At 38.2% G+C, this 22,443-nt stretch overlaps 1 protein-coding gene across 1 annotated transcript in view; it reads left to right on the plus strand.

The window, feature by feature from the left end:
- The window catches only part of LOC137502351 (uncharacterized), a 66,759-nt gene that overhangs the window by 36,124 nt on the left and 8,192 nt on the right, over positions 1-22,443 (plus strand). The window contains exon 5 of the mRNA XM_068229360.1: positions 17,390-17,556. Coding sequence (XP_068085461.1) covers positions 17,390-17,556 — 167 coding nt within the window. The remainder of the gene's footprint in view (positions 1-17,389; positions 17,557-22,443) is intronic.

Raw genomic sequence — 22,443 nt, forward strand, 5'->3', positions numbered from 1 at the left:
CACCAGAAGTAACATTGTATGCGTAAGACTCATTTTGATGATAGCAAACATATTGTTTCCGTTCATTAAGATAAGTTCCAACCAGTTTTAACCAAGGATGGGTCAGTCCAAAACACTACAACATTTCTCATTAAAATGCCATGGTCTAATTTACAAAGAAAGAAATGTATCCTAATTCAGTACAAAACATAACTCCATCATTAGATGGAGCAATAAAATTCAAACATGTATCGATCGTTTGAGCCATCTTCAGTGAAATAAGGGCGGTAGGTTAGAGTAATCTACATAATACTAGCTAAAATGTGCTAAAAACGTAATGAAGGAACAAATGAAAGGCAAAGGAGACATGACAAAAATAAAAACAATAACAATATACCGTACAATATTTACATTTAGAAAGAGCAGTAAGTAACTTGCTGAGACAAATTCAGTGAAAAAGGTTAATATAAAACATAGTTGAGTCCATAAAGTGTGCTAGCCTGAGAAGAGAAAAGAAAACAAATGATATAGGCGGAAACGAACAATAAGTGGCTGTGCTGAGGTTGCGGACCTCTTAGTCTAAAATTTTTACTTTGATAACAATCCAAAAACAGAATGAAAACACTGTGTTGAAAATTATGGCTGACAGTGTGTTTTTATAGAAATGCCAACACCATGAATGGCTAGGAGGGGAGCAAAATAACTTGAAAAACCAAGTTTGAGAGGAAACAACGTGCCAGGTGAAATGCATGTGATAAGTGATGAGAAAACGCCGTTGAATTTAATTTTTTTAGAATAGCAGCATTCTTAATTTTTTCCTCAATTTAGCGGTCCCTCTCTCGAAGATTGTTTCTAATGTTGGCTAGGTAATGTAATGATCTAATTTGTCAAAAGCTTTAGAAAAATATCTGTATATTACGTCGACCTGTCCTTGATTATTCAAAACGGCATACACATATTGTATAAATTTCAATAGATTAGTTGATCTACCTGTCGAAAAACCATGCTGATTAATATGTATACTGACCCTCACATGATTAAATATACGCGTGTACATTATTTGCTCAAATACTTTAGCCAATGCACATAAAATACAAACAGGGCGATAGTTTTCAATAATTTTACTGTTTCCACATTTAAAACTGGACACACTTTCGATATCTTCCATACATTTGGAAAGGTTTGCGTTTTTACCACAATGTTATATAAGACTCGTAAGGGGAAATCTAACGCATTCAAACATGCTTTCAGTAGGTGCGGCAGTATTCCATCAACACCACATGGCCTGCTAGGTTTTAACTTTTTAATAGCCAACATATATTCCTTTGCATTCACGAATTCTAGAGATAACGGATAATTAACATATAAATCAGATGTGTCAGGAATATCGTAGGTTGCTGGAGGTTTCGAATATACCGATCCAAAAAAGTTTGGAAAGCCATCAGCTATACTTTTGTTATTATTAAGTGAGATATTGTTGAATTTCATGCCCTGTAGTAAACTTTCCTTTGTGCTTCTTTTGCATTTCATATAGCTCCAGGACTGATCGACATGACTTCGGATATTCTCTTCAAGTCTAGAAATATAATTCTTATACGATTTATTGTTCATATATTTCGTTACTCTCCTTAACTGGCTAAATATTACCCTACTATACTCTGAATATTTCCCTCACATTCAATGGATTTTCTACAGTTTCAGGTTATTTATTGTGTCTTTAGAAAACCATGGAGTTTTTTCTTTGTGTGAATATTCTTCATTGGTACCGTTTCAAAAAATACGGAGTGTACCTGAGCATAAAAACAGTCAACTGCCTGGTCAGCGTTTGTAAATTCTATAATCTTAGACCAATCCATTTGCTCTAACATTTTATACATTTGAAAGAAATTAGCCCCTATAAAGTCAAAGAAATGCTTAGATTGTTTAGGTTGTTGTGAAAGATGGCTATGCTCTCTGTTTAATAGTAGTGTGACTACAATTTGAGGATGATAACTATCCTCCTTAACTAAGGGGAACTCATCTCTATGTACTGTTAATGTGTTAACATTCATAATAATAAGATCAAGTGTATTTCCGTTTGCATTAAAAGTATTATTGACCAAGTGCAACTGATAGAATGATATGAACTCAGCTAGAGATCTATGTCAGGGCCTCTCAAACGCCCAAAATCTCACGCGTGCGAATTAAGGCGCAGAGATCCTGTGCACAGTACATCGGTCCCATTTGGCTCGGCTCGGACCAACGCTTCATCTCTGGGCTACTCGCTAAGCTCGGCTCAACTCGGCTCAACTTGGCTGGTATTTGGAGCGCTACAGAGCAAGCGAGGAAGGGGGTGACAGGCGTGGGGAAAGAGAGAGACAGCGCTGTTGCTCCAAATCGAGGAGAGGGGGTCTGCACTCTGGTCAACCAAGCCAAGTCGTCTTTTGCACCGTGCACAGTGCATGCGCCAGGTGCATGCACTCTGAGAGGCCCTGATCTATGTGCAGGTCCAAAATTTACAAGATTACTTTGCTCGCCAGGAATTAATGTCAAATTAAAGTCATAAGCTATAATAAGATCTAAATTTAAAAATGTCCTTATTAACTTCAAACAGCCTATAGAAGTACAAATATGTTTCCAATTTGGATGCACGTGAAAAATACACTGACATTATTACATAACTGTGACCATTAAATATAATTTTTACAAAACTGCTTCAGTATGACCAAAATCTAGCGTTATTTTTCTTGATACTATAGAACATTTAACAGCTATTAGTGCCCCTCCTTCTTTCTTTGTTCCTATACGATCCTTTCTATACACATTAAAATCCCTACTAAATAGTTCACTGTTAGCAAAATGAGATTGTAACCATATTTCCCGTAATCAGCATAATATCGTACTCTCATTCGCTATTGTTAATATAAAACTCCAAAATTTTACTGTTTAACCCTCTTACTTTCTGGTAGTAAATATTAATTACATTTAAATCATTTTTCTGAAAACACAACAGCTACACAGTCTCATTTAATCCATTCACATCGTCATGGGGTTTTAGATTAAACACCTGCCGGTCACCCTATCTTTTTGGAGTTTAATATTACCTTCATGATCTAGCCATAGAAAAGCATAATTTCTCTCCTTAATTTTTCGAGCTTGTCCAAGGATCTTTCTTTGTAGGGACATCAAACGGGTTTATATACACCGTGTCGTACTCATATAATCCGAGATGAGACGCATTCAAATCCCTTTTAATCGTGTGTTTTTGAATGAGTTCATTCTTGACACTACGGTGTAAAAACTTCACTGCAATGGCACCTGAAGCTTGATGCAATTGCCTCTTCAACCTATGACATGCATCAATCGATTCATTCTTGATCTCCACATTTAATACTCGACCTACAGGTTTAACAATTTCATAAACATCCTCATTAATCCGTTATATACCTAAAATTTCAACAGTGTTACGACGACCGTACTGACCGAGTTCATCTAACTGTATTTGTTTGTCCTTTAGATGCTTCTTAAGATTTAAATTTTCTTCTCTCAATTTCTCCATTTTCTCCATGCATTGATTTATTACTTCTGACTGTTTTTTAATAAATGTTGCATTCTCATCCATCTTTTCGTGAGCTAACTCCAAACTTTTGCCTAACTCTCGCTCAGCCTCTACACTTGATTTCTTAACCTCTGCAATTTCTTCCTTTACCTCAAGTAAGAGCTGATAGATGTACCCAATTATTTGCGTTGTTGCTAGTTCCAAGGTATGTATACTATTTCGAGTTTCCTTTTCACAACGAGCACACCTTCAAACTTGAATTTCAGATTTTAAGAAATTTAATACAACGTCTCGTATACTAAGACGTTTGCAATGGAACCAACCATGAGAGTTACTACTCTGAATGTTAGGATTTATATCTTGCCTAGAAACAGCCTTCTGACATGCTACGCAAGAGCTCATGGTGGTGAATTGAATGGTATCACGATCGATATAGAAATCGATTGTGTAGGCTCAGGCAAGACCAACTACAATATATCAGACCTTAACCGACCTATCGAAACTGTCCATAATGGCGGCAGCTGGAGTGCTAGCATGCGTTTGTTTTGATTTGTGTAAGCCGTGTTGTTACCAAATATTTACGGAAATTTGAATATTATTAATCGTATATTATATTTATTTATAGTCTTAAGAAGGTTACAGATCCTCTTTCAGTGCCGTAAGAAGCTATTTGTTCTCAAATAGCTTATTTATTCCAACAATATCGTTGGTGATTAGGTTAATGATGATTCTCGTGTTCTTCTCTGGAAGTTTTTTCTTCATTTTTAGTTACCTATGCAATATGTTTATAGTTTAATGTGCTGTGTGTCTGGATGTAAATAAGAGCTTAAGTGTTCCCGTTTCCAAAAGACCTAGTATTAAAACAAAATTGGGTTAAGAGCATTCGTAAGGAAAACTTCGAACCGAATCATAGGACTAACAATGTTGTGTAGATTAATCATTTTATCATTTTTGAAATCAAATGTATAGGGAAGACATTATATACCCATAGAAGATGATGATCTAATTCGAGTGCCGCGCAAACTTCCGAAGTTTAAACTAATGATGGCTATCCTAACATTTGCCTTATCAGCCAACGTACCTTACTACAAAGAACATTAAATCAGTCTCAGAAATCATGACTAAAATTTATGATTTAGAGACTAAATTAATCTTAAACGGTGGCTCAAGAATGATGTAGTAAATGTTCAACGTTTTACAATGAACATGCCTAAACTAAACCTAACCCCATTTCCCGTGGAGTGAGCATGAGGATTGTGTTCTTTTATATAAAATACAATTATGCCATCAATTCTGGTGAGTTTTAAGCTGACGAGTGCCTTAGATGGTCAAGTGTATCATACAAGTATCGCTTGTACCTACTCAACAATACAGGTGGATTTTGGAGGGTTGAAATTTTGTTGGAGAAATTTGTTTGCGTGTTTTACATAATGGGCTGTGGTTAATGGTGGTGTGACATCTATATACCGTATTTGCTGACCGGAGATTCATATGTGAAATAATTTTATACTCTCTGTCTGTTTCAACCTGACGTTGATACAATAATTCTTCTTTCGTTATTTTCCCCTCTGAAATTTCATTTAGACTTACAATACGCTGTAACGCTACTTTTGGTGTTTAATTATTCATATTTTGAGTTAGTGAGTTGCATTTCATGACGTTCGACTTGTGATATTTTCTTTAGGTGACTCGAAATAAACATGCATAACCTTTCCCTCATACTCTCATATCGCACGCCGATGTCCGCCATGTTTATTCTGGATTACGGTCTGATGTAATTGTAGTTGGTCTTGGCTCAGGGTAACTGCACTTCACTACTCTTAGGAAATATGTTCAAGTTTGTAGCACTTCACCTCAGTCCCCAAATGACTTAAAACTAACCGGTAATACATCACTAATTAAGATCTAATAACAAGCTAATACGTACATCAGTTTTTCACAGTTTCACTTCGTTATTCAATTTAGGTACAACCATAATCACAAAATATTGAGAAGCACTACCGTCATACACACTCTATTCAGCCATAACCATGTTGCCATATCTAGTTTGTATAGACTAAATTAGGCTGAGAAAATGTCATCTAATTCTCAATATCGTACAAACACCCATCCATCTTCCAGATTTGGTAAACTGGCTAGGTGAGGGGTAAGACTGTTGAAAACTGCGTGGTCATCAGCAATGAGCAGTCGCTAATGAGCAAGGGTCAGTTATGTATGACTTAATGAGCAGGGTGTAATAAGCAATTGCAAATGATCAGGGGGCAATTGAGCAAGGGCATATTAGCAGTTACTAATGAGTGTGGGCTAATGAGCAGTGACTAAAAAGTGTGTATTAATGAGGTGTGTATTACAAGTTTATTTGTACATTTTATGCAACTATTTCCTTACAACTCAGCCAAGTTTTTATTTATGAATATTTGTACAAAAGCCTGTACAAAAACTTGAAAACTCAAGTTCGCCCAAAAATGATTAGAAATGTTACGTTTTACATCTTTAGTTATGTAGCATTTTTCAATAGAAAGGCTACTAACGATGTTATACAAGAATAACATTTTTTCTTCCCCCTAAACTACCATTTTACCTAGCCTACTATTTCGGGTGTGTCTCTTGCTTTATCCAGGCTTGAGACCTGCTCTACAGATAGAGTTCGAGATAACACCCTAAGGCAGAGATGCCAACTATTACGATTCAATCGTAATAATTACGAATTACCCATCACAATTACGCCTTTACGAATCACGCACCTCAAATTACGATTTTTTGTTGATTTTCAAATCTAAGTGTATGAGGTGTTCAAAAGTATAGACAAGGAATGCCATTACAGCTTTAATTCTCAGAATGTTATTTTCGGATTTCTCGGTAATCAATTTTACCCCTCTCCTGTCTCTCATTTGAGAATATTTCGAGTTTTCTCGCGCCGAACTCAGTGTGTGCTTCCATTACCGGAGAAATTGGGACCTGTGAAGTGGTATATCTTGCGGAGCTGTTGTCTTTGCTCGTCACACGACCAGACTTCCTTGAAATATGTGAGTTGTTTTGCCTTTGTTTTGGCGGCGAAGTGGTGAGAAACTCCGTTTCATTGTGGATACTGCGTGCGTGACTGTTGAAATATTGATTGCGATTTTGGTTGCCAAATTTACATATATTGCTCTTGTAGGATATATGCTAATCGTGTGTTCCAAATGTGAAAGGTTTGAAATAATGAAGCGATTTATTGTGCAGGAAAATGCGTGTGGTGACGTTACCGTGATTAGTGACGCTAGTAATAAACTAAAAATAGTTCAAAAATTTAGGGAGGAATACTCGAAAGAATGGCCCTGTTTACTGCGTTCCTGGGTACGATGCGCATTGGTATCACCCTAATATCACCGTAAAATTTGTCACAAATGGAACACAATAATTGCTTTTACACATATCAAGTGAAAAATCCCTGGTAAATTAAGAAATACCGTCGTTATTTGAGAAATATGAAAACATACTTAAGGCTTGTAGACAGGACTGGTTTATGACGTACTGCGCTGCTTGTGCCGTCTTTTGTTACTTTCTTCAGGTCCAGGGCTAGCACCGTGGAATGGGAGTGCTATGTCTGTGGATTCTCATTCTCTTTGTCCATATGACTAGAGCGGCCAGTTCAAACAGCAAAATGGAGGTCAACAGAAAAATAGCATGATCCCTGGACCAATAAATATTTTTATTTCTGTTCGAACGAAAGTAGCTTGATCCCTGGACCAATAAATCACTAGTCCACTGAACATTTCTTATGTACATTGGCCATACCATTTTGTCGCTTATTAAATATTGCATATCGCGATACAATTCATGAAATGATGTTTGACAAGTGAAGCAATGAAACGAAAGCAAAGATCTTCAATGAACACAGATATCACACACGAAATCGTTGAAAGTGTAAGACGAAAGACATACGTGTGTCACTGTGAGCGCAACACCAAATGTACTTGTAAAGTGGTAAAGTACGCATACATAATATTCTCCAAAAATCAAATATTTCTTAATTTGCCAGGGATTTTTCACTTGATATGTGTAAAAGCAATTATTATGTTCCATTTGTGACAAATTTTATAGTGATATTAAGGTGATACCAATGCGCACTATACCCTGCGTTCCTCAAAATCTCATTCGCGCGTGTTTTTGTAGTGTGTGTAGCCGCGAATTTTCAGTTGCGTATGGTGACGAAGAACAAGACTGAGTTCTGTGCTAATATGAACACCGTGTTACGTAGCGCATACCTATCTACGAAATGTCACTGTAATATTTGTCCCAAATGGAACATAATTGCTTTTACATAAATAAACTCGAAAATATGTGGTAAATTAAGAAATAGTACGAAATGTTTTACTTGAAGAGAATGATATGGATACATACTTTACTACCTTACGACTATTTTTTTTCTGCTACGTCGCAGCGCTTCCGTATGTGTTTTTTGTCTCAACACTTTCGTGTATGATGTCTTTGCTCACTGAAGTTGTTTGTATTAATTAGGTGTCGTTTCCTTCATGTTGCTCATTCGTTTTGTGCCCTAACTCATTCATAAATGATATATTTATTGGTCCAGGGATCATGCTATTTTCCTTTCAACAAAAGAGTAATATATTTATTTTGCTGTTTGAACTGCCCGTGCTAGTCATATGGACAAAGATAATGAGAATTCACAGACATAGCACTCCCATTCGTCAGTGCTAGCCCTGGACCTCAAGAAAAAAACAAAAGACGGCACGAGAAGCGGAATACAACACAAGGGAGTCCTGTCTAAAGCCTGTAAGAACGTATACCGCAGATTTTTCACTTCATTTCACTTCATGATTATGTTCCATTTGGGACAAATATTACAGTGGCATTTCGCAGATAGGTATGCGCTACATAACCTGAACACCGAACTGTTAAGTGCTCTGTTAGTGCAGAGGAAGCACACGATATGAAACGAAATAGCATGTCACCAGTGGTACGTTTACCAAACAGCAACTACAAGCTGCTAAGGGCAGCAACTACAGTACTCAACAAAAGAAATGATCCTTCAACCTACCTCAGATATGTACCGCAGATCACCTGTTACTTTAGCGGGCAAGAATCATACACTCTTTATATGCCAGTCTTTGAATATCTGGTTGATTTGTATGTTCATTAATTTTTCAATGATATGTACGTTAGTAACATCTCGAAGAAATAAAATTCTACGGCCGCCTCGCCCGTCACCCCCCCCCCCCCCGGTGACCGAACGGCTACATTACGAATTGCCTTTCTTGAAAGTTGGCATCTCTGCCTAAGGGATGTAGGTTATTGAAGAGTCTGCAACATTTTAGTGTACTGTATGCTACAGAAAAAAGAAAGGTACTGTACTGACTGTATGTAAAATCTATTACATTACCCACACAATGTAATTCTTGCTCAATTTTTAGAATCTCTGCTTCATACTTTGTGTAATGACAATCTTGATCCGCTCTTATCTGTTACAAGCGTTCTACGGGTAGGTTGGGATCTTACATCTACATATGGAAACAGAGGCTTGTTAATATTCCGGGCTACGTGCAGACACTTGATATGTAGAAAACTGTATTTATCTTGCTTTGTTGATAAAAAGGAGTTGGGACCTTCTCGGACGTCTCCTTTTTCATTGCCTTCTTCATTTTGCACCGCATCCTGTTGCTCTCCTTCTTTAGATGTTTGCACTGCAATATAAAATATAATTAAAAACTCCGATTGTAAATACCATTGAGATTATCTTTTTCTTCGTCTTCTTCATCTTGCCTCTCTTCCTCCTGAGATGTGAGCATAGGAACGGAACTTGTTGTAAATCTAGACAATGAAGTAGAGTTTGAAATGTTTTTAAAGGTTTACTATTCATAAATAAATAATTATCTGGTAGAATACTTTTGAGATCTTTAAACTTCTTTCTCGTTGGAGTCTCACTACAAACTTCTTCATGATGTTTGCCGTTGGAAGGATTGTAGAACAGTCTCTTACTGGGTTTGCACCGAAAAATTGCACTACGCGACATCTTGTTGTAACCCCCAGAGGAAGGTTCTTCCACAATCTTTGCAAATATAAATTATTTTGAAACCTTATGCCTAGGTGACTAAGTGTGGTTGTTACAGCAAGGGGTTTATTATTTAAGGTTAGAAAGTTTTGTTAGTGGGACGGCATCTACATTTACGATTAGGAAAAATATACATTTTTTGCTGGCATTAATTTTGATTTGACAGAGATTGAGCCATTGTTCGAGTTCATTTAAGTTGGTTTTGTGACGGGATTGCAAGGATCAGTTATTGGATTCCACAGCCAGTATTGCTGTGTGTTCAGCAAACTCACACAATGAAAGTGGGGGTATAGGTTGGGTAATATTGATACAAAGGACATATAAAAGTGGTGACAGTGGGATACCTTGTTGTACTCCTGCTTTAATTGGAGAGGTATAGGTAAATGTGTTTTGGATACTGATTTTGGCTAGGAAATTGCTGATTGTCATTGGAACTGGAAGATGATGGAATTTATTTATCAGTCCGTTGAAAGGCAGTCTCAACATCAAGACTGGTAAGGGCTGCGCATATTTTTGTAGGTAAATATTTTGTGATGGTTACATAGATATGAAAGACATGGTCATGCATGGAGCGCTGAGGACAGAAACTGGCGTGATACTGAGGTATGAGACGTAGGGGGTCGAGATAGGTGTGTATACAGTGAGCTAAGATGATTTCTAAGATTTTAGAACACTCTATTAGAAGATTCATGGGTCTATATGAAGTTCATTGTGATGGTAGTTTTTGGGGTTTTCAAAATGACAAATTTTTGGTATGTACCCAATTTGGGGGAGGGGTGGGGAAGATTCCTGTATGGAGAATTATAGTGTATACTTCATTTTGGAGTTGTAGGAAGGGATGTGGAGCTTCTTTTATATGTCGGTAAGTAATTTGATCCAGTCCAGGGGCAGTGTTCTTTTTAGTCCTGAGTGCGTCTTTTATATCTTAGACTGTAATAGGAGCATTTAGGGGATGTTGGGAGTCAAGAATTGAATATTCCGATATTGCATCGTGGTCAGCGTGGTAGATATTGGGATCGGAAGATGGTGAGAAAATTACTTTATAATGATCTGCAGAAATGTCAGTCATTGTTTTGTTTTCACTGAGTGCAGATTTGTTATGCATTATTAGGTAATAGGGGTAGAATTGCTTTGCTTGTCCGTAAATTGAAGGTATTTTGGTTCCACCTTTTCAAAACTAATTTATTGATGTGAATTACATCATATGCGGTTCATAAAAGAGTGGTACTAGTTTCGACACTAATTACCTGTCATCATCAGCCAGTGATCATTTGAACAAAATACAAACATCCAAAAAGCAGTATCAAACTCAAGGCACACTTACAGTAGTTATTAAACATAAGTTAAAATTTTGGAACGAGATTACGGTGCGTCATACCATGAAGTAAAATTCTTTAATATGTAAGGTGAGAAACTCAGTTGTTAAGTCCGTACACACATGAGAGATGATCCAGCTTGAAGCATATAAGTCATTAAATGTTTGTAACTTTGTCCTCTTAAAAGAAAATTGCAAAACATATGTCATTCATATGAAGAATAACTCTTGTTTTGTATAAGGTGTGGCATTCGTCAGTCTTAACTCAGATGGTTCCACAGAAAATAGCATGGTCATATGAAGATCTTATTTTGAAACCATGCTTGATTCCCCGTTCGATATGGGACAATGGAAACCTGATGAAAGAATGAAAAAATGATGATAGCCAAATTGGTCATGTTGGAATTACAAACGTGGAAGGAAGAGTAGAAAAAGGTTCGAACTCTTCTCTTCCTGAATATTTGGGTCACAGGATCGAAGGTATGCCTTGTAATGTTCATGGGATTATTTTAATATTTGGAGTGCTTAGGGAGGCAGCGGAGGTTTGCATAGATGGGAGGTATGGTGAGGAATGTGGAGTCGGTTGACAATAGCTAGTGGGGATTCTAATTTCTTAACTTTATCTTGTAATTCATGCTGTTAAGTAGGTGGTTCAGAATTGCATATTATGTCTGATATTGTTTGTCTGTATGATACCCAATAGTTTCGTGTATACCGTATAACATTTGGGGATGTTGGTCATGTTGCTATGGGTTTGTTAGTACATTTTTATGGTTAGAAAGGCAGGGACATGGTCATTTCCCATTGAAGGCAGCATGGTGATGTCACACTTCATTGCTAGGTTAGAGCTGGGGATCAGAAATTCAGGGCTCGTATTTGATGTAGGGCGGGTTGGGGGAAGGAAAGAGTAAGTATATCATGTAATAGTTGATCGTAAATGGCTCGTTGTGATATGTATATGAAGTATTTTTAAAATCTGTGATCGTGATGTAAGTACTGTATTTACGGTCAGTATTTCCTAAAAATTTCTGAGGTGCGGATAGCCAAAGCTATAGAAAATGTAGCTAAAGCCATTAATTGATTTCCAATAGTGATTTCTATTTTTAAGTTTTCAGATAGATATTCCTTTAAAGAATGATAATGTTGTTCTGAAGGGATGGATTTATGAATGCCAATTGCTACCCCTCCGTGACATCCATTGGGCAGCAGTCACTTGACCCTGAAAAAACACACATCAATGTCATAAACATTCATTTACTACAACAGCGGACTAGGATCGAGGAGAAATAACGCACACTGCACTTACGTTCCAGAGAAGTTCCGTCAAAGTGAGTCTGGAAGATCAATTGCGCCGCTAGCTGGATCTGATACAGAATATCTGGACGTTGGAATGGGACAATATTCTGGAGCTCCAAAGTGATGATTTTCAGAATGGTCTCAGTGGAAGGAGGGGATGAGTGGGAGGGGAGGATGGGGCAGGAATGTCAAATGGTGTGATATGTAACACTTTTTCCAGGAGAGTGGGACAATGTTGATGTTTACCCTCACATTTAGCTGAGAAAGGTGGATGACCTTCACTGAAAATGTTGCATTTGAGTGATCCCTTTCTCGTGCAAGCACTTGAGGTGTGTTGACCATTACAAATCGCACATACATTTTGAAGAATGCAGTAGTACTATGATCATAGAAATGGCAGCGATCGCAGTGTCTGTGCTGTGGTCAAGATATCCAAGAGGCCTCCACATGATATCGCTTGACGTAGATCAGGAAACCATCCCTCAGAAGCTGGTTCATTGTTTCCATAATCCGTACAGTATACGCATCAGCTAGGTGTGTCCGTTAAAATTCTGGATCCGAATGGCCCGGAATGTTTGATGTCCCTGTTTCTGAAAATGGCCAGTGATAACATCCTGTGCGTAGCTGCTATCTACCCCATGTGCCACCGCTGACCAGGTGGAGGATGGACGCGAAAGCGGTTAGTTGTGTAGCATTGTTCAGCCAGGTTCTGTGCTGTAGAATGTATCCAGAATGTGCCAGTCCTATTTTGTTGACTAGGACTGTGTAAAAATTTATAGAAGTTTTGATGGGGTGGCCATTTTTGCTTACTAAATTTCTTGGGGAGAATCTCGTGTGGCATTGAGCAGGAGCTTGGTGATTATATTGTAGATTTGGAGCGAGTGGTTGATACCAGGGTTCAGATTTCTCATCTTCACTATGTAGAATGGGACAGGAAGACCATTGTTTGTTCTTTGTTCCACTGCGTTGTACTTTGTGTGAGCAGTGCAGGTATTTTTCTACCTCTGCTTAGCTCCGGATATTTAATGGCATAAATACGAATGATCGGTTCGCAGCTGGTAGATGGAACTGTGCTAGAATATCACTGATGTTGAGATGTGATGTGCCGCCTGATTGAGAGTGGTGTGTGTGTTCCGCCCGTCAATGCAAGTGGGATTTATTCCTCTGGAGCAATATCAAGCTACGTGAAATTATTTGGACTTGGATGATATCTGTCTTTCATCCTAGCCGGCTTCCGTGCATTCTCCTCCATCGCAGTATGTTGTCTTCATGGTGGTGGTGATGGTGTAGAATTTCCAGACACCATCGAGGAAGCTTTTCCCTCTTTGCCATACTACTCAATGTCATAGGATGTAAACTTCATGGTTTTGGTCCGTATTGAATTGTGATCACAATAATAATTAAACTTATGTCTTAATGGTCCACATTTCCGATAATATATAGTCTATACACATTCCTTAATATAGGATTGAATAGGTGGACCGTTAAAACATAAGTTCAATTGTAATAGTGATACTAATCAAGAGTCGAATCTCATGATGAACCGTTTCTCTTCAAAAAGATTATATCAATCCCAGTTTGCTAAGTGAAAATGAGTGTAGTTTTTGATGTAGTTTTTGGGGTTCAAATCTCTATCTCAGAACTCAGAGATTCAGCGTTTTTTTCTTAATGGAGGAGGTGAGGAAGGCATTTATTTTGATCTGAATGGACGGAGTTTAAATTTTAACAGCAATTCATTTAGGTCTATTCGATAAAGGTGTAAGTTTGATTGTCTGTTAAGAGGTTGTAGAGATAAATCTGAGGTTTACTCAGTTTTGTAACAGAAACGAGTACAGAGTAGGAAGAGGTCATACACTATTCTGTCCGTAAGGAGGAGATGAAGCGCTACTTAGTATCTGAGGAGAAGGAAGAGTCACAGTACAGTGGCGTTATGTTAACCAGCTAGGTATGAAAATGTGAAACTACTTTAAAACAATATTCATAACTGCGGATTTAAACTTACCATCCCTCGGGCGGATATTCTTGGCTATAGGATCTAAAAACATGTAGCAAACTCGCTCTGTGGAGGAGGAAAGCACGCCGAATCCGGTTTGCAAATAGACTGATGCAGCATTGAGCGTTGCGACTCGAAAGTTCTCCTAAAGTTCTTTATAACCCTACCCTGCATAGTGAAGTCATTATATCATTGTCAGTCGGATCCACTGATTATTTTGAATTCATGCTGATTTTTCATCATTATTTTATTTAGATTCTTGTCAATGAATATTTATTGAAGTTTTAATTGTTTTATTTTTTTGCACCTCGTACCAATAGGGTCTGGTTACCAAGCGGCTGGGCCCCTTAAACCAGAATTATGATCATCATCATTGATCTAGTCGGTGACCGTGTTTAGTGCGACTATGTGTGGAAAACCATCGGTCTTCATTGCTTGTGAGTAGTACTCTAATCTGTGGAACACCATGTGTCTGTCTTACCTGTGAATGGTATCACATGCCATGTGTCTATATTACCTGTGATTAGTACCACCTTGAGAGGAACGCCGTGAGTAAGATACCTGTGATTAGTACAACCATATGAGGAAAATATGGTTCTGCTTTACCAGTAATTAATACTATTGCAAGGTTCAGTGACATGGATTTAGAACCCTTTTGGACAACAAGCATTTTCTCTGAAAATAACCCATTGTGTGTTGGATCCACTGATTGTCTTTGATTCATGGCCATTTTGTCATTGTCATATGTTTTAGATTTTATTTCACAAAACCAACAAAAACAACAATTCCTTTAATTGTAAGTGTTGAAAACTTGATAATCATAGCAATTCTAATTGTAGAAAGTTCAAACAAACATTTATTATCGCCGCAAATTTATGAGGGAAAAATAACCTTTCGTATCTATATTTTTGCTTCTCATTTATCTAAATATTCCGTGGTTTCCCATTTTCACACCAGGCAAATGCTGGGGCTGTACCTTAATTAAGGCCACGGCCGCTTCCTTCCAACTCCTAGGCCTTTCCTATCCCATCGTTGCCATAAGACCTATCTGTGTCGGTGCGACGTAAAGCCCCTAGCAATTTTTTTTTATCTAAATGGTGTAAGCAACACAAGTGCCCTTGGTACAATGGACCTTACACCTTGTTGGTTTGTAAAAACAAACAATTCCCAATTATATAATTGTTAGAAGGTCTGCATTTGTGCCACCCACTCAAATATTTAGTTAAGTACAGCTTGTGTAGCGGTGAAGAACACTTCAGGAGAGGTTGTACCACTACTTAAAGATTGTTTGGACTGGGAGAGTCATTTGTCCTTAGTGTCTTGTAGTCTTGTCACAAAGCTTGGCATTTGTACTAAGATTTGATGGCTACCTATGTTTGGTATAGGCAATACTGATGAATAGCCTGGATGATCCACATGCAACATTGTTTTCTTCACTAATGTGTCAGATTATACATTGATGTTGAACTGTGCAATTGTGAATACAACCACAAGCCAACTTCCTGACAGAAAATTGATTGTTCCAGTTGGTATATTGCTCGTGATGTCATTTTAAGTGTTAGGATATTTAAGCAGCGTTCTGCTACTTATATCTTGCTAAGAGCTGACGTCTACTATGAAATTTTGTCTTCTAGTACCTTGCATAAGAAAGGTTATCTCACCTTGTTAGTTGACCAAATTTGGTTGGGGGATGTCAGGCACCATCCCTGAGTTTTGTGTTAAGAATTGCGCCACAGTTCGGAGTGCCAGGGGTATAATTCTTGATTCTCTTTACACAAAATTGCAAAGGTTTTGGAGGCTTGAAGGTCTCCATCAACCATGTGAAGAACACGGGTAATTCTAGCAGGCTTAATGGCAAATTTCCTATTCGTCCTGAAATGTCACCTGTAGCTCAGCCTAAGCATAATGCTGATAAAATGGATGAACACATTGAAAATACGTTTGCTAGAATTCCAGATTTTAACCAGCTGTATTTAATTTTCATGCGTGAATACAGTGAAACGGGACACACGGAAAATGTACCCCTTGTGACTTCTAACTCATTATGCTTTCATATGCCCCATCATTGTGTGCTAGTCCGACTCCATATCTAAATGGTTAGCCTGCTGACCTTTGGTCACAGGGGTCCCGGGTTCGATTCCCGGCAGGGTTGGGAATTTTAACCATCCTTGTTTTATTTCTCTGGCACTAGAGCTGGGTGTATGTGTCGTCTTCGTCATCATTTCATTCTCATCATGACGCGCAGGTCGCCACCTGGAGAGCCGAACATATCCTCGGTCGGACACTCGCGGCACTAAAAGCCATACGCCATTTCATTTAATTTTGTGCTCGAAGGTTTTAGCATGACAACTAAGCCAAGAGTTGAATTTGACAGATGTTGTGAATATTGAAATAGGATAGCTTTGAACTCTTTGTAAATGCTTGACCCTGAAATTTAGCCTTACTTCCTGTCTTTTGTTTTAAAGTTCATAAGTTATCTTCTTACTCATTCAGCTGATATTCCTAAGATACTCAAATTTGTGTTAATACATCCTCACCATGGCATGAATCTTCTGATGAAGAGATCAAGGACTACCGCTTTACTACTGTTACAAGTTCTGCCCCATTTGTTGCTCTGAGATTTCTGGTTCAACTTGCTGACGAACACGCAGAATCTCACCCTACTGCATATTCTTATTTTTACGCTGATGTGTTGACAAGTTGAAATTGTTGAGGAACTTTAGTCTCTTCCCGGCTTTAGAGTACACAAGTGTGTCACAGAAATTGGACGTCCAATTGTCCAGAAAACCTGGCCAATGTCCCTGTAGATGATAGGGAAATCTTGTCAACAAGTAACCTCACTAAGGATGAAGCTATTAAAGAATTAGGTGTTATTTGGCATCCAAAATTTGATGAGTCTCATTTAAAATAAAGTTGCAGAATGCACGTAAGGAAATCGCTAAGTGAAGCATTCTCACAATAATTGCTCCCATATTGGACCCTCTTGAATTGTTTGGATGTGCTGTGCTATAGTCCAAACTTATCATATATTCCATTTGCAATTGGAAATTATATGGGCTTATGAGTTAGAGCCTTTATCTGAAATTATTGAGATTTGTTCTGTTATGTAATGTGATAAGAAGCAATCATGGTACATATATTGTGTTTACTTCAGTTTATTGTATTTGATTTTTTTATCTTAATCATAATATGTAATAACTTTTTTCTGTTTTCAAGATTTGTGAACGGTGCATTATTGAATGGAGGTCCAGTGGGTACATGTAACAGTCGGTGCAAGGTATTGAAAGAAGGAAGTGAGCTAAAGTGCATTTTGTCCACTCATAATGGATGCAACATACACATGTTCTCTGACACTGTTCCCTTTAGCCAACAGGCTCTCCGTTGTAATGAATGTGGTTCTAACTTTTCTCGAAAGTCGTATCTTCGGCGTCATCTGCTCACACATACTGAGCAGCGTCCGAATTCTTGTAAACAATGTGGTAAAAAAATTTATCAGAAGAGGGAACTTATGCGTCATATGCATACACATACCGATAAGCGTCCACACTCATGCGGACAATGTCGTAAGATATTTGCACCGAAGTGGCTTCTTAGGCGTGCGACCGCATTGTTGCAATCAATGTGGTACGACGTTTTCTGACAAGTCTAGTCTTCGATATCACCTCCTTACACATACCGAAGAGCGTCCACATTCTTGTAGTCACTGTGATAAGAAGTTTGCCCGAAAGTCGCATCTCCGGAGTCGCCTCCATACGCATTTTTGTCGCCAATGTGGTGTGAAATTTTCTCAGAAGTCGGATCTTCGGGATCACCGGCTTACTCATGCCCGTGATTGTTCATGTGATCAGTGTGGTGATACATTCTCTCATTCATCAGGCCTTGTGAAACACCTGTACACACACAGTGATGAGCGGCCGTATTCCTGTGCTAAGTGTGATTCTAAGTTTACTCGAAAGGGGCATCTTCGTGAACACCTTGTTAGACATACCGGTGAACGTCCACATTCCTGCCAGCAATGTGGTAAGAAGTTTTCTCAGAGGTCAACACTTCGGCGTCACCTGCAACTACATTCCAAGTGATGAATGTGGTAGAAAGTTTTTTGAGAAGTCGTATTTTCGGCAATACCTACGTATGCATTGTGGTGAGCGTCCAGACATTCAGCAACATATCCGTATGCATACTAAACAGAGTCCACATTCTGGTAGTGACTCTGCGAAGAATTTTTCTGTAGAAGGGATTTCTTCGACAAGAGCTGTTGACCCATACTCGGGAGAGTCAACAATAATATAATCAATGCGATACTTAGCAAGTCCACTCTGCGAGACACAAGATGTATTTCAGCTCATCGACTGTGTTGAGAACGATGTGTGTAAAAGTTTTGTTCTATAGTATGAGTTGAATGTGCACTTGCTTATGTATATATTACTTGCGTGAAAAAAGAAAGGGTGGTTAGACACGTCCACATCAATGTGTTCAATGGGGTAATATTTCAACCGAATTGAATATTCTACAACACATTTTAGCACCGGGCGAGTTGGCCGTGCGGTTAGGGGCGCGCAGTTGTGTGCTTGCATCCGGGATATAGTGGGTTCAAATCCCACTGTCGGCAGCCCTGTACATGTTTTTCCGTTGTTTCCCATTTTCACACCAGGCAAATGATGGGGCTGAACCCTAATTAAGGCTACGGCCGTTTCCTTCCAACTCCTAGCCTTTTCCTATCCCATCGTCGCCATAAGACCTATCCGTGTCGGTGCGACGTAAACAAATAGCAAAAAGATACATTTGTGCGATTAATGGATAGCGTCCACATTTTCGTATTGGATGTGGTAAGAAATTTCTTAAGGAGTGCAAACGGGATATACAATATCTTACACACACACACACACACACACACTGTAATATATGTGATGAACTAATGAAATCATTGATAACCATTTCCATATGAGTAAAATAATCAAAAAATACTTAAGCGCCTTATGCTGGTCGCCATTTGTAATAGAATGGTATTAATTTACCATTACAATATTATTAAAATAAAATCAAATATGAATAAAATAATCACCTCACGCATGGGCGTCAAATGAAATCTACCTGAATAAATTATTAACATAATTAAAATAAAATAAATTGATAAAGTAATATCTCGAAATGTGCGCATTATAAGCGCCTGAGTTCACCAGAATGGATCCCTCGAATTTTAATAGAGCATGGTAATACCTTCTCTCCCAGGGTGTGTACATAAGGCTGTGTACTGGTACATCATATTCAGGCCTTCTGAAAACGAAGTAATAGGTAGGGACTTCAGCCAGCTTCATCAATAACTCAACTGATTCTAAAATAATTAACTATATTCTGACAAATACCGTGATGGGTACCTCACCAACACTCCAAAATATACATAAAATACACTCACAATATAACGTTGGAAGACTCCATATTTACACAACAAGCAACAACAAAAAAGATAGGTAACCAGACGCGAGGACCAAGCATTGAACAAAGCACATATGTAGATAAGTACCATTCACTGTCTGTGTATGAACACAACTTGCATATTCTCATTATTGGCAGTTGTTATATCACACTGATACTGTGTTCACTGACTTCTTTTGCTAATGGCTGTACATCGCACCGACACACATAGGTCTTATGGCGACGATTTCATTGACTTTAACACTTTGTTTAAAGATACATCACTCGAGCATCACACGCTATTTGTTCCATAACATAAATTGTGGAAATTCTGAAATACAGCACCCCATACCACTCACCGACATATAATACAAAGCTGCCTTAAATGGTACAATACCAGGTGCCTAACCAATCCACAGTTACTGGTTATTACCATACTTCACAAACACTAAAACCAGGTTCCTACAAGTTACGTCTCCTGTCCTCCGCTGTTTAAAGTCACGTTTTCTCCACCGAAGTTTGAAGTCCAGGCCATTATGAAGCCAATGCCTGTATGCTTCTCGCCGTTTGATCACATGCCTATATAGACCTCTTACATGATACGTCTAGTTTGATCCTGGCAATCCAATCACGTGTAGAATATCTTGTCAAGACCACGCCCCGAAACTCTTCCAGATCTCATGGCATCAACAAGGCCACCTCATCATACTCAGGGCTATTTACATGACTCAGCAATACTTTCCGACTACAATATCAACAAGGTCACCTCATCGGACTCTGTGATGTTCGCATGACTCATACAAATTTCCTAGATGTAATTAGCACTGTTTCCCATCCGTTTGTACAAAACAGATTACTCGTATCACATGTGGATGTGGATGTGGTAAACGGTTTCGTACTTAATGAACAACTGCTTAAAGACATTTTAGAGCCTCCGTACTCTAGTGGTGAGCGTTTCCCCTGATATCTCGTCTTCAAACACACCTGCCCACGCATATTGCTAGGCAGTTACAAATTTGTGAAGAATGTGTCAGTAAGTAATTCAAGAAATCTAATTTTCGAACGCACAGGGTCACTTATAAGGGGAAACGTTCACACTGGTGTAACCAATGAGCATAAAAGTTTTAGAGAAGAGGCAATTTGGAAAACATCCGGTGAGTCATCTCAAGCAACAGTCACAATGTTGATGTCAATTTGATGGTAAATTTTCTCAAGCGCTCAATAAAACTACTTATGCTGACTTGTGGTGTGAAACGGGGACGCGCTTCTGAAGAATTTGGTGGAACCTCCCTCACTCCTGTAACGAGTGTGGTAATTTTTGTAAACACCTCACTCAGTCTCCAGAATAGATGCTTCTGTTTTATAAGTGCGGTAGTGGTCTTCGTACAAGTTTCATCTTAAGAAGAACTCACCCGCTAACACTGCAGAACGATCAAGCCATTTTCATAAATGAATTAAAAACGTTTTCCCGCAGGACTAATTTACGGACAGACCCGTGTAGCTCACGTTAGTAAGCATCTACATTGATGTTATGTTTGTCGTTTGTTCTTTTTGTAAGTGCATTCGTAAAGAACACAAATTTTGACCATATCGGTAACGTCCATGTTCTTATATGGTACTTTTACACGTTATTTTCTGGAATTCTTACATTTAGAGAAGATTTTATAGAACGGCTACACCCTTGTATTCAACGTGCAAATATGTTTATGTCTGAAGTCTGATCTTGTTTGATTATCAAACCCTGACCCAGATTATGTGATAACCAGAAATATTTAATCCAACAGCTTTACATAATTGTTCTGATACCTAGCCCGAATGTTAATGTTACGATGAACGCCCATCCATAACGATGTATACAATAGTAATTTTTCAGTGGTAAAATCGTCGATGTTTCCAGTCCACTAACGCACTCCTCTCATGTATACAGTGCCATGTTTTTCTAACAGGTCTTTCCTTCAACAACAGCCGGGATGTGTGGCAAAGTAACATTATTGTTATTACATAACAGTCTTATCTCTCTCTGGGTGGATTTTTGCTGTGCTTGAAAATTCGTTTGCCCAATAAGTTCCGCGTAATGCCCTTCTATGTACTTACTGTGGAGTATGGCTGTTTAGATGTTTGATTTGTAGAAATATCTTTAAAAGTGTAATTATGAGAAAACAACAGTGGAAGTAGACCTTTGCTTCGTTGTATGAATCGAATAATATTGTTGCCGCTCAGCGACCTATAGTTCCACACTTTGAGCTCGATGACACTCCAAAATACTGTTATGCATGTGTATTTACGCTATAATAGTAATAGCACCAATTATTAAGTTTTCTGACGTCTATTAAATGTGTAGTCACCTGTATTGTTTGTAATTGTGATATACAATATCATGAGGGGCGGCACAATGTTCACAAGCAGGTAATTCTTGTTTAAAATGTTATGTTTGAAACGACATAAGAGGAGTAAATACCCCCGTACTGCAGTAGATGAGAATTTCAAATATTAGAGATTTGGAATTCATGTGCATAAAAGCAAGACAAATGTGATGACAACTTGGGATAAATGAGCAATAGAAAATACACACAAGGATATTATTATTTACTTGCCACTAGTCGTACACAATTCATGTATACTACCAGTTACCATGGACAGACCTTTTAAATGTAATATCATGTCACATAAAATTTACATCATTACATCTGTAATTGATGGTAACTTTAAATATCAGGAGGTAAATTGTAATTCTCAAAGTTATCCAACTTATTTTCCATTTTGTATTTGTTTATAAAGAAGTAAATCAGGATATGTGGTGCAATGGCTATTGAATCTTTTATTACCTCCTAACTGTTTCATAATTTATTATTTCCCAA

Source organism: Anabrus simplex, chromosome 10 (assembly GCF_040414725.1).
Source record: "Anabrus simplex isolate iqAnaSimp1 chromosome 10, ASM4041472v1, whole genome shotgun sequence".
In the NCBI taxonomy this organism is placed as follows: domain Eukaryota; kingdom Metazoa; phylum Arthropoda; class Insecta; order Orthoptera; family Tettigoniidae; genus Anabrus; species Anabrus simplex.